Source organism: Elaeis guineensis, chromosome 3 (assembly GCF_000442705.2).
Source record: "Elaeis guineensis isolate ETL-2024a chromosome 3, EG11, whole genome shotgun sequence".
In the NCBI taxonomy this organism is placed as follows: Eukaryota; Viridiplantae; Streptophyta; class Magnoliopsida; order Arecales; family Arecaceae; genus Elaeis; species Elaeis guineensis.
In genome coordinates this window covers 110,671,518-110,685,542 of record NC_025995.2, presented here as the reverse complement: position 1 = coordinate 110,685,542, position 14,025 = coordinate 110,671,518, and the positions used below count along the sequence as shown (strand labels likewise).

The 14,025-nt window shown below is 37.9% G+C and overlaps 1 protein-coding gene across 1 annotated transcript; it reads left to right on the top strand.

Moving 5' to 3' along the window:
- Positions 1-645: 645 nt before the first annotated feature.
- LOC105041525 (MLO-like protein 12) lies at positions 646-5,928 on the top strand. Its single transcript, XM_019849123.3, has 14 exons — positions 646-778; positions 1,576-1,633; positions 1,740-1,903; positions 2,012-2,128; positions 2,438-2,498; positions 3,208-3,296; positions 3,393-3,467; positions 3,594-3,682; positions 3,801-3,850; positions 3,945-3,985; positions 4,089-4,259; positions 5,053-5,088; positions 5,162-5,290; positions 5,409-5,928. The coding sequence occupies exons 1-14, from the start codon at positions 662-664 to the stop codon at positions 5,754-5,756; spliced, it is 1,545 nt and encodes a 514-aa protein (XP_019704682.1). The 5' UTR covers positions 646-661; the 3' UTR covers positions 5,757-5,928.
- The last annotated feature ends 8,097 nt before the right edge of the window (positions 5,929-14,025 follow it).

The following is a 14,025-nucleotide window of genomic DNA, read 5'->3' as shown; positions in this document are numbered from 1 at the left end:
TACATCCCCCACGTTCATGAATTGGTAACGTAGAATAAAAATAGGTATCCGGGTAAAAGAAGACATGAATATAATCTATACGTGCTTGCAGATTAGAAAAATCACCAGATAGTGTTATTTATTTCTCCCAGAAGAGCAGCCGTCTTGCTAGAGGATCTGGCTTTAAGATTATTGCCTGGTATTTTATCAGGTCGTTGGAAACAGGTAGCACACGATATTTGAATATCTCCAGCACAAACTTAATTGATTGATCTGCCTGCAAAGATAAACGAACAAAACGTTGGCAAATCTCTGTGCAAGCCTCCAATCATCAAAGTCAGAAAGGATGATGGCATAACCCTTCGTCAGCATAGACCAAATCCATGGGAGAGAGCCATCAGAAAAGTGAAGTCCTCCCTCCTTTTGTTTGCATCTGTGGATCTTTTTCTTTCTTTCTTTTTTTTTTAAAAAGGAACACCAAAATAGATCAAAGATGAAGTCGAACTCTTCTCGGCACGTTCCCTATGTAACTTTTTTTTTTTTTTTAAAGATGGCGACGCCCGCCAACCTGAACAAGTTTTGGATCAATGCACGCGATGAAGCTCACATCTCGTATAAATATCCCCATAACACAACCATTGACAACCATCCGGCTCCAATATCGATATCCCATGTAAGAGACATGATGGCGTTGGAAGCTTCTCTTGAATCCACTCCGACTTGGGCTGTCGCTGGCGTTTGCTCCGTTTTGATCTTCATAGCCCTCCTTATAGAACATGCCCTCCATCTACTAACCTCGGTACTCTCTCTCTCTCTCTCTTTCTCTCTCTGCGCGCGCGAGCGCGTGCATGCCTGATCGCCACACATGCACACGTGTGTCCATGCTCTTGTACATATTTTGAATGAAGCCTAGTAATCACGCCCTTTGTCCACTTGAAGGAGTCAATTTTCGAGAGCCTTTCTCATGAAGAATATTGTTAAGGAGGTTCTAAAGTTGAATCTTGGTGTGTTTATAGGGTTTTAAACTAGGAAATTTCTTCAGACGGATCATCTTCTAGGCTTCTCCAGGAAAAAAAGGTGCATGCAAGTGTGCATGAACATGCATAGGTGCATCTAAAACAAGACATAAAATCAACTTGTGACTAGAACTTTATTGAAACTTTAAAATTGAAGTCAAATGAGGGGTTTGACTTTTGTTGATTTCTTAAAAGCCAATGCACAAGAAAAAGCTGCTTCGTTATCAAGTACTTACCAAAATTGCTGTTTGTTGATCACAATCATCCATCAGTGGAGAGCTGTGACTTATCGAGCAGCAATAGTGGTTGCTTGCACGTGAGCAAGAATATACTGCGCACGTGTATGTTCCTTATTTCAATTCACATATAGAGAAAAAGTGTTGGATTTATATGTGCACATAGCGAAACCAGCCTACATGCCACAAAATCCACACTCGTACACTAGGCTGTGCATCAGATTTAAGCGCAAGTCCGTGCTGCATCATGTAGATTTTCTTTTGTCTACGGTCATGTCATAAAGAGTCGCAGATGGAGATACTGTGGAGTTCTATATATAACTTTGATTTTGGTGCATGATCAGGTCGTCAGGAGAAGAAAGAGAAAGACTCTTGACCAGGCTATCTATCAGATAAAGGCAGGTGAGTGTTAGAAAGAGTGCAATGCATCCAACTGGCAAATAATATGAGATTCTGCTCGTGTCTGAAAAATAAAACTCATGGAATCTATGCTCTTGTTGTAGTACAGAACTAAGGAACTTGGGGTTCATGTCCTTGTTGCTGACTGTGGCTAAGCAACCCATCTCAAAGATCTGTATACTGAGAAGTTTGGGGGACTCCCTTCTTCCATGCAAAAATGCCCCAACTACCAGCGGCTTAGCACTCGAAGAGATGGATTCTTGTGAAAAAGAGGTGACATCTCAAACTATATGTCGATAATCCTTGTCCCAAGTTTAACAGGAGAGAAAAAAGGGAGAAATTGTGAAAAAACGAGATTTTTAACGTTGGTCCATATGACAGGGGAAGGTACCTCTTTTGTCTGCAGAAGCTACACAACAGCTGCAGGTACTGATCTTTGTGATGGCTGTGTTCCATGTCCTCTGTTGCCTTCTGACCTTGGGACTTGGAGAGGCCAAGGTAATGTCCATGCTGTGTTTACAATCATAACTCCGTCATATATTATTGTGACCTCTTTAAGTATTGTTTAATCTCCAATATGTTTCAAATATTTATACACATCAAATAATTTCGGTGGTGAAAGAATTAGTATGGTTTGAGCCCGTTGATATCGCTAAAAAAAGAGTTAGTATGGTATGTCTGACATTGACGTTTGTTTATGGAAATTGGATATGTATATTCTTCCCCAAGTTAGGTGTAACCGGCAGCATTTACTAATTTGCTTGTTGTGCAATAAAGTGATAACTAACAATCTGATCTTCTGCTCAGATGAAAAGGTGGGAATCATGGGAAGAAGAGACCCAAACTTTAGAGCATCAGTTATCTCATGGTGAGCCTATGGTTGTTATATATATGCACAAATTTCATATGGTGCACCACGGCCTGCCAACCTTTCTATAATCTAGACACTCAATTAAACAAGGTCACCGTGTTTGTCAGTTTTATGTATTACCATTCTGTGGGTTATTTTCTTCACTTGTTAAGAGTTAACAACATACAGCTTGAAAGTTTTTTCTCTGATAAATCGATTATAATAGTCAATTAATTTATAGTGCCAAATTGATTTTTTTTTTTTTTAAATATTGCAAATCATCATGATTAGGTTTACGGAGCAAGTTTGAGGTTGATTTAGAGAAGGTCCATGATCAGTTTTCATTTCAAAAATACCTGGGATTACCCATAAGTGACAAGAAACTGCCTAAAAGTGCTTGGCTGATCATTAACCCAGAAGCTTATCAGGCTGTTTGTGAACTGCAAAGGATGCATGCAGGAAGTCACCCATCATTGTTGCTTGATCTCAACTGGCTTTTCATTGGCTCATTTTGCTGATTGTAGCTAGTGTGAGAACTTGTATACATAATTCTTATTTTTTAAAGAAACGAGGGGTCCTTCATCAAGCTCTCGTTCCCTCTTATACGGTTGATTTCAAAATACCTCCATGACTATTCCATTCATTATGAAAATATTTCCCCGATGGATCACTTTTCCTCTGTCGTTTTGTTCCTGCTTTGTAAGATACTTGCATGCATGTAATGCAGATCGCCGTAGGTTCAAGCTTGCGAGGCAAACATCATTCGGGAAGCGGCATCTGAACTTCTGGAGTAACCACCGCTTGCTTCTTTGGCTCGTTAGTTGGATTATAACCTTACAGTTATCTCTCAACACAAAGGTTCTGACTAGAATTACTTAACAATTATTTTCATGCTGTTTTCTATATTTTCAGGCCTGCTTCAGGAGACAGTTCACTGATTCAGTCTCAAAAGCTGACTACTTTGCTCTACGTGAGGGCTTCCTTAGGGTAAGAAATAGGTACAAGTCAAAGCAGACATTTAGTTTTCCCTCAGGGGGGAAAAAAAAAAAAATACCAGACTCAGTAATAATCACCCCTTATAGGTGATGAATACTTTTTATTTTGGACTTGTAGCTTCATCTTACTCAGAACTGCAATTTTGATTTCCACAAGTTTCTTCAAAGATCTCTAGATCAAGACTTTGTGACGGCAATCAGAATCAGGTATCCATCCAAGAAAACATATGTATCTAGATCCCTCTTGAAAATAATCCTAATTCATTTGCTTAATGCACTTAAATCTGTTTTAAATCTTCAAAATTTATTTTCTTATTGCTTGCAGTAACTGGGTCTGGGCATATGTTATCTTGATCATATTTTTCAGTGCTCATGGTAAGACAATTTTGTAAATATTTTATAACAGATGTAACAGGGCTGGTTTGAGTAATATCCTCTTTCATGTTTGTCCTTTTTAATTTTTATGCAGGATTTTACAACCATTACTGGCTGCCTTTGATCCCCTTGGTGGTAAGAAAAATAACCATGCCAGCTAGAGGTCAGAAAATTAGTCCATGATGGTTGTCATGGAGGAAAAATAATTGAGGGCAGAAAATTTATGTTCTTGATGCAGATGCTCTTGGGTATTGGAACCAAGCTAGAGGTCATCATAACCAGAATGTGCTTAGAAGGCAAAGAAGCAACTGTTGTTCCAGGAACTGTTGGCGTAGAGCCCAAAAATGACTTATTCTGGTTCGGAAAACCTCAATTGCTTCTGCATCTGATCCAATTTATTCTTGTTCAGGTATTCCTGCACATCAAAAGTTTTTCATTTATCATCTCAGTTCGGCTTCATTAATTTTCTGAGACCTTTTAATTTTTTATTTCTTCTTTTTTTTTTTTTTTTTATAAAGCAAACGAGACAAATTGAATTTCTTAACATTTTTTTTTTTATGAAAGATTTTGTTAATAAAAATTGCAAGTAAAGAATTTTCTGGTTGCTTTTCCCGAGAAATAAACTATCTTAAAGCTTTTACTTAGCATTATTCTGTCTAGCAATCTGTTGTGAGATTAGCCCCTCAGTACAAGCTACCTATTTTTAAACCGCGAAATACAATTCTCAAGTATCAAAAAGACGTAGCCAACTGGAAATGTGATGCCTGCTTAAATAAAACAGAAGCAGCTTAATGGACTGGACAATGCTCAAGAAAGCTTTTGTTATATTTGCCAGTTTGAAGGTTGGTGTCACAAACTAGGACTGGAGCATGTTTGAGTCAACTCTTTTCATTACATCTCCCCAAAAAAAAAAAAAAAAAAAAAGTCAACCTTTTCATTTGCCACTTAGGCGGGTGGATATGCTGGATTTGCATCCACTTTGAGCAAATATTATCATGTTTGGCTCATTCTAAAAAAAAAAAAAAAAGATGCAGACCTCAATATTTAAAAAAATCTTGCACCTTAAATCAAAGAAGTAATTTATTGAGACCATGAGCTCTAGAGCCTCTGCTATAAATTTCAGAAAAAATAGCAGTCATTTTGCACATATTTACATATTCTGCAACTCTAGCGTTCTGATCAGAGTTTTTTGGGCATTACAGAACTCTTTTCAGCTTGCATTCTTCACTTGGACATGGGTGAGCATTCTGAAGGTGTTCTTTATTTCACGCATATTTGTTCAAACACCATGCTAATGCTCTTGCGATGCAGTACAAATTCGGGCTCCGATCTTGCTTCCACAAAGAAACTGAAGACATTATCCTGAGTTTTGGAATTGGCATCATGGTTCAATTCTTGTGTGCTTATGTTACCTTACCTCTATATGCATTGGTCGCTCAGGTAAAGTCATTCACCAATGTTTATCTTACACAAAATTATCCTTGGTTCTTATCCTGTGTCACATTTGTTTCACCCCACCACTTCTAACTTGTTTAATGTTTGCTTATCCTTAAATCAGATGGGTTCATCAATGAGAAAGACCATATTCACAGACAGGGTAGTTCAAGGTTTGAGGAATTGGCATGAATTAGCTAAGAAAAATCTTTCTATGAAGACATCCATGCCTTCGAGTTCTACGCTGCAGCGCTTACCATGTCCAAGAGCTGCAATATTATCATCCGATGCCCGGATATCAGGTGTCTCACGATTTGAGTATCCATCAGGAAGGAGGGAACTATTGGAGATCCAGAGAGTTGCAGAAGAGATGATTGAGTGTCGTGTTAACAATGTGCCATATGATGGAGAGATTTCTTTTAGGCTCTGGAGGAAGCAAGAAGTGATTTCTCCACAAAGAGAGCGTCACTGACGATGTTATGAGTTGTTATTAACAGTACAGAGAATTTCATTAATCCACTAAATATATTTTTTCTCATTATTTCCAACTGATGCAACAGAAGTTTTAAAAGAGGACTCGTGCAATGGAAGTTCTCCTGTAAATTTCTCCATATGACAGTGGACTGCTTTAGTATGTTTCCAAAAAAAAAAGGTATGAAGTTATAATTAATTATTTTGAAGTCATTCACAGCTCGCAAGTTAGAAGTGGCTATTGGTGGAACGACACCAGTTTAATTGTTGTAAGGTAGATCAATTCCCCTGTAGAGCTAGCGTGGTATGTAACTAAATGAGCTTTACCAAGATTTGTCAATCCAGCTGCAAAGAATTACTAAAATAGTCAATCTCGATAAAATTGTGGGAGGCAATTAAATAGTTGATCGTGAAAAAGAAATCCATGCAAATAGCTCCTCACCATTTCCCCAAAAGGAAATTTGAATGATCTAGCTATGACATTCATGGACTCACACTTGCTCTAGTGGTTATATATTCCTTTCTTTAGTAAACAAAGATTCTGAATACAAACCTTGAATGGTATATCCCTAAGAATTTGTGCTCGGATAATTACAGTGTGAGTGGGTCTTCCTTCCCTTTCGATCAAAAAAAAAAAAAGGACACTTGATTGCATAGAATTAATATGAAAAGAAAGTGATAATACTGGAGAATTATTGAGATAGGGGTCAATCAGCACTTCTTTTTTTTCCTATAAAAATAAGGGAAAAAAAAGTCACCCAAAAACAAATTGCAAGCGATTATAATTTTACGAGCACACCAAATGCGGTGACATCCGATGACGTTATTTGCGGGGATTGAGCTTAGACCTTATAACTGGACCAGTTAAGCTGCAAGCCTATTGGCACCACAATTTTATCAGCTTCGGAGCCCCGCTTAATCGCAACTCAAACTTGTTTCTTGTTATATGTCCATGTGTGATTCAAATTTTAATTGAATCAATATAACTCCTTTAACTATGTAAAATTAGTTGAAGTTTGTAACGATGAGATTAGTGCAAGAAGTGAATGAAGACTTGTCTGGATTGCGAGATTTAGCCGGCTGTTGCCTAAATTCAATGCCAATTCAAATCATGCCGTTGTATGCCGTCGCAGTTATAAGCTGGTTTTTGCTCTACCAAAACATTTCGGCAATGAAATTGAGTCCACGATCACCCTTGATCTGCGCTGGCACGATATCCCACATAAGGAAACAGAAGAACAGACATTGTTCTGTCTTCCTGCTTGTCGGCACCTCTAGACCTATGAATCTATAATCTACCGTCCTACGAACTAGTCCATTTGACATTAGAAAGCACGTTTCTTTGATGACTGTCCTACGAATTATTCCATTTGGGACATAAGAAATTAGAAAGCACATTTCTTTGATGGCTAACATCCTTGGTCCAACTACCTTAATTAAGCATCCTTTTTAAAAAAATAAATGGTTTGTTTACCCAAAAAAATAAGTGGTTTCTTGGTCTTCAAGAAAGTCGAGTTCTATCTAATTGCTGATACATTAGATAGACTAAAAGGCACCTCATCTTTAGGTCATAATTTTTTTTTGAAAAAAATAGAAGAATGCTTTTTATGCCCTCATGTTTAATTGCCTTCACATGGCACCCTCTACTCTTAAAATTTGCCATTAAATCCCTTATTTTTTTTATTTTTTTATTTTTTGCTGCAATGCAATGTGATGCAACCGTAACGTGCAGCCATCAAGATGGCCATGGGTTAACATCCACTTTTTTCGCTTGCCCAAGATCTATTATATCCTTCAATTTCTTCATGCTCAAGAGGAAGGGGAGAAAAAGAAACCCCGTGGTAGGAAAAAAAAAAAAAAAAAAAAGGATAGAGAAGAGAATAGAACTATAGAAATAGAAGGATAATTTTTTCTATAATTCCTATTAATATTAAAGGATATTTTGGTTTTTTGAATCCTGTATTATTATTGTTAAAAGATTGATGGACAGCTTTATTGCACACTTCAAAAAAAAAAAAAAAAAAAAAAAAACTAAAAGGAGTGATTCAATTGCAAATTTTGAAAGCTGAGGCCGCAAAAATGAAAAATGATGAAAGTTGACAGGACCAAAAGGAATTTTTTTAAACAAATAAATATCTTTGTTATGCTCTTCTTGTAGGTCTTAGAGTCGCCGCTCTAATAATGGGGATCACGCAAAGCCACCGTGATGGATGGGTGTGCTGTTGTTGTAATTAAAGACCTCTTTTATCTTTATCAAAAAAATACCTTTTACGTCTGTTTAGATTCATCCACAACTTTCTTTCGAAATAGTTTTAGTATGATTGATGAAAAACATATATATATATATATTTTTTTTCAATTGAGAAGATCTTTGATGATAAAATATCAAAAAAAAAAAATACTTATTATCAAATTTTAACATGTATTTTGAAATTCTTAATTTTTTAGGTGACTCAACCGTTATATTTCACCACTTGCTCTCTTTTTTTTTTTCTTGATCCTTCCTTCTCATCTAAACTTTGATGATACCTGAGATCTGTAATATAAATAATAATCATGGATGTCGAAAGAAGCTCTTAATATTTATTTTTATCTAATTAGTTCTCATATATATATATATATATATATATATATATATATATATATATATATATATATATATATATAAATAAGTGCACATGATATTTATTCATATTTGCTAAAGAGAGGGATACGTATAGATGGGCATATTTAGAAATAAAAAAAATATTTATCAATGGGCTTAGTAAATCAAGGCAATGATCTTAGATTGTTGATTTTTTTCTTCCAAAAATGAGGATGGATAAATCCCAATGAAAAATTAAATGAGAGTATGACTCAAATTCATTTGCTTAAAACCAATCCAAAAGTTGGTTGAGCTTTGATCTATTTCTTTATTCTATCATATCAATGTCTTGCTTGCATTGATTTACCAAAGCTTTCACTAGATAATCCTTATGGTCTAAAATAGAGCTTATTTAACATCAGATGTCACGAGTCAGCAGGGCTGGTCCCGAAAAACTGCCATAAGCATAGGAAGACTTAATCTATTATGTATGCTGTAGAAAAAGTCAATAGGAAATTACAAGATCAATATTTTGAACTAAAAAAATTTACAACCACCTCAGCTGAAGTATTTTAAGATAGTTAATATTGAGATGATTGCTGAAAAATTTAAAATACTGATATGATTTTTATTTTATTATTTTTGTCTAGATAGATTAAAGTCTATCTAAAAATTCTCTCGTGGGAAGTGGGTAATTATTGTCACCTCCAACCACTCGAAGTCGTTTGTAACAAAAAGAAAAAAAAAAAAAGAACCACTCAAAGTCGTTAAATAACAGAGGCAAAGGAAAATTCCGGATCGGTTGAACTGCACCAATTTCCTCCTGTCACATTGGATGAGCAACCAGCCGAATAAAGAATTGAGAAACATTATAATACTCAAACGTTCGGAAGAAATTGAGGGGCTGATGGTAATTGTCAACTACCCCGTTCCCTGGTCCATAAAGGTGGCTCCTGCCCAATATTCGACGTTTTGCTGGGGTACCACAAAAGATATTTTAATTTTTTAAATTTTTATATATTTTAGATCGTTGAATTAAATATAGGCCGTTCAGATTTCAATCGAATAAGAATTTATATACATGATTGAAATAGTAAATATTTCAAATATTAAAATTATTTTATATTTTTATTTTTTATTTTTATATTTTATTTTTTTCAAAACATTCTCTCTGTACCATCGGAAGGGGAGAAGCGGGAGAGAATGGCGGTTGGGGTTGTGGTGTGGATATGTCACGATCGATGGGGGGTGGTACTGTGGACAAGCTGCTGGCACTATCGAAGATGGAGGAGATGTGAGAGGGGGTGGAGATGGGGGGTGGGGGTGTGGCATGGGAAAGCCGGGAGGGTGAGGGGGGGTAGCGTGGAGAACCCTCGGGTTGTGAGGAGGGAGGAGGAGGGGAGGGTGGTGGCGCGAAGAGCTGGAAGGGGCGGCGGTGGAGGATTTGGTAGGTGGAGGTGCACCGGAGGCACAGTGGGCGAAGGGCGGAGGACCCATCGAGAAGTGATGGGGCGCCGTGGGCGAGGGAGGGGGGTGCAGTGGTGGAGCCGCACGGATGGAAGAGCATCGGCGGGCGGAGGCGGTGGCGGAGAAGAATAAATAACAGGAGGTGGTGTTGCGTCGGTGAGGAGGAGAGGAGAGGGAAGACCAGGGGGGTGGACGCGGCATGAGCATGGGAGGGGGGTTTGTGGGGGTGGCACGAGAGGGATTTGGGTGGGGGTGAGTGGCACATGGGAGGAGGGGTGCGACACGAGCATAGGAGGGGAGGGGCCTAGTGGGGGCAGCACGAGCATGGAGGAGTTGGGGGGAGCGGCACGAGTGCTGGTGAGGGGAAGGAAGTCCGTTAGGGAGAGGGAGGGGCAGTGGCACAAGCATCGGGGAGGAAGGAGGAGACCGTGGGGGAGGAGGAGGGGGGTGGGGTGGTGCGGCATGGCGCGAGGGTGCGATGAGTGGAAGTAAGACTGCAAATGGATCGGGTTGACCCGTGACCCGATCCGATCTGACCCGCATAGATCCGGACCATTTTAAAGGACCTGTAGATCCAGGTCAGATTCTAAAATTAGATCGTTTTATTTTTGGGTCGGGTTTGGATTTACTGGATTTTGATCCAACTCGATCTATGGAGACTTTTGGGTTGACTTGGCTCTTGAGATAAATGATCCGATCCGACCAGACCCGTACTCATCTCCTATCTTTTTTTATTCCTATATTACATGAATGTTAATTTTAATCGAGCCTATTTTAATATTTATTATTTTTGAAAAGGTATTCTATTGATTTTTAGATCATTATCTTCTAAAATTTTGTTAAAATATTTTGAATTTGGATTAACCAAGTCAGAAGCAATGGTGAGAAAAATGTGATTAGACTTTTTGGATTCTTGAGTGAAGAGTGTGGGACATGGGGGCTCTAATAATCTCATATATCAAGACCAAAATTTGTAGTACAAATAAGATTTGTTTATAGATCCTCTACTTATGAATCTTGTTATTTGTAACTTAGATCCGAATGGATCTAGATTCGGATCCGAACCGGATTCGTATTTTATAAATTGGGATTGGATTATATTGGATCCGATCCGATCCGAATGACCCGTTGGATCAAAAAATTTGATTATGAACTCAATTTGACCTGACTCAATCTTCTATTGGGTTGGGTTTGAATCTAATATTTAGATCCGATCAAAAAATTAAATCGGATCAGGGTCACTCATGACTCGATCCAATCTGACCTATTTGCACTCTTAGGTAGAAAGAGGAAGGAGGTAAAATTTTTAAAATACTCTTTATAATAAAATATTATAAAAAAGTATTGTAGAAAAATTCATGTTTCATGTGCATGACAGCTGGTTATAAAATAACCACCGGTCAATAAATAAATATGAATTTTGGAAGTTGGATCTGTTTCAAACCACGTAGACTTACTCTCAGGAGGTGGCAAGTTGAAATAGAAAAATCACCGTGCACTAAAATGAATATAGCATTTGCTCAATTCTTTTACATATTAATAAGTTAACTATTTTTATTGTGGTCGGACGCTGGGCGGACGAAGAAGGTCTAGGTATCTCATAGAAGAGGATCACTATTTTTAAAGATGAGAAAGAGATGGATTCTATCTTTTTTTGAATGAACTATGAAGTAAGATACTTCTCTCATAAATATATATATTAAAGTATAAAGGATGAGTACATAGAAAGTAGAGAGTCAATGTTTACAATAGCAGGCTAGGGTGGTGGGTTGAAATGATCAAGATGTGAAGAGAGTTAGTGTGGGACCCATTCCAAGTGGGCAAGGGAGGTTGGGGACATAGTTGTAAAGAAAAAACTTCATACGGCCATCCCATTGATCGGGCGGAAATATGATGACTTGTACTTGTACAATCAAATAAAAATATGATTATGCACTTGGAAATATGCATGTGAGAAAGTATTTCATTTTAACAGCTTACTCCACTAGCCATTGTCGATGGGCTCCTTGCTTCAACATCCTTGCCTTCCAATGCATCCGGTTCTGATAGATGACAAAGGGTAAGAAGATTGCACTCTTCTAATAATCTATCCGAGCAAGGATCAAACGATTATGATCAGAACTCAGATGGGAGCATGAAGAAGCCAGATGAACTCTTTGAAAACATTGCACTTGACGCCTTTTGTCCAATTATCCATGAGAAAAATGATTATCTAAGCAGTCTCACGACAGCATCGAGCGTCTGTACAGAATACTCTGTTATTTCTCTCTTTCCATGCTGTCAGAATTTTACAGTGGTAGCAGAGCCAGTTGAAGAATTTACATTTCTCAGGGATTGGCAATCTCCAGATGATTTTTCCAAAGTCTGATGCCACACCACCATGCATTAAGAAGCAGTAACAAGTAGAAACACTATAGGAGGATCTAGGAAATCATTTTCAAATTCTCTTATCTTCCTGATTCATGAGGTGAGTAGATGATAGGGCTTCAGACAATAGCCGAAAACTTTCAAGAGTAGAAAGTGGTAAGGGATTTTTGAAGTTATGAATCCAGCCTTGCTTGGTCATGAAGCCTGCGACAGTGCACTATTTATCTGTAGCTAGCCAATATAAGTTCAAGAAGAGAGTTTTCAGACTAAGTTTAAAGATCCAGCAGTCATCTCAGAACATGGTAAATTGTCCGTTTCTGAGAAGAGCAGAGATGAAGGTTGAGATTAGGTTGCTGATGCCCAAAATGCTCCTCCAGAAGATAGAAACTCGATGTCTAAAGTAAGAGGATGTAGTTAAAGTGAAACCTATATGGTAATAGCATTGCAGACTCAGAGGTTTCCAAGGGCCTTGATTATTTGAGAAGAAACGAGCCCACCATTTGAAGAGCAGGACGAGGTTGAACATTTTGAGGTTAATGAGTCCTAAACCCTCCAGCGATTTGAGACGACAGATGAAAGTCCAGTTTGCCAAAAATTTAAAATTTGAGTGTGTATTATCTTCGATCCAGAGAAAATTTCGACAAATGGAGTTGATCTTTTTAATGATAGAATCATGCATTATCGCAACTGACATCCAATAGGTTGGAATCGCCCTTAGAATCGAGTTGATGAAGGTGAGGCATCCTGCGGTAGAAAAAGTGCTCTTTTTTCAACCAGTTAATTTTCTGTCAATCTTTCCAACTAAGAAGTTCTATTGATCACCATACAGAGATTTGTAATGGAGAGATATTCCAAGGTATTGTATTGAAAATTCGATGATACCACAGCCAAGGATTGCTGCGCTACCCAATTTTTCGTTTTAGTTAAGGCCCAGACCCACCATACGAGACTTGATGAAATTGATTTTTAGTCCGGAAACTAATTCAAAGGCATACAAGATGAACTTGATAATGTTGAACTATGATCTCGAAGCATGGCAAAAAATCATGGTGTCATCGACATATTGGACAAAGTGCATGGTACTTGGAAGATCCTTGGGTCCTACCGTCTGTAAAAGCTTCTCAATAGTTGCTTGTTCCAGCATGCGATGAAGGAGATCTACAATCAGAATAAAGAGGAGTAGAGAGATGGGATTACCTTGTTTGAGGCCTTCTTTGTTGATTATATATTTTTCAGGGATCTCATTGATGACGATGGCTGAACTTGAAGGTGTGAGCATTTTAGAAATCCAAGTTATAAATTTAGATCCAAACCCTTAATTCTGAAACAATTTGAGTAGGGATTTCCAAGAGATACTATTAAAAGTCTTTTCAAAATCAATTTTAAATAGGATACCTTTTGCTTTAGTGCTTCTGAAGTGATTAACAAGTTCTGAAGCTGATACATGACTGTCAAAGATGATCCTTCCTTTGATGAAGGCTGATTGGGAGGGAGCTATCAAAGAGCTAATCACCCTACTCAGCCTGATTGCGAGAAGCTTGGAGATGACCTTGATTGTTCCATTCTCGAAACTGATAGATCTGAAGTCTTTAACCGATGGGGACTCTATTTTTTTAGGAATGAGAGTGATGAAAGTGTAATTTAATCTCAACAAATCGGCTGTCCTCGAGTGTAAATCTTTGAAAAGCTTCATGATATCATCCTTGATGATGTCCCAGTGTCTTCGATACAAGGAGATGGAGAATCCCTCCGGACCGGATGCTTTATCTGGAGCGAGAGAGAAGACAACATTTTGAACTTCATCCTCAAAGAATTCGACTTCGAGACAACTCAGATTGGGTGATCCTTGTGG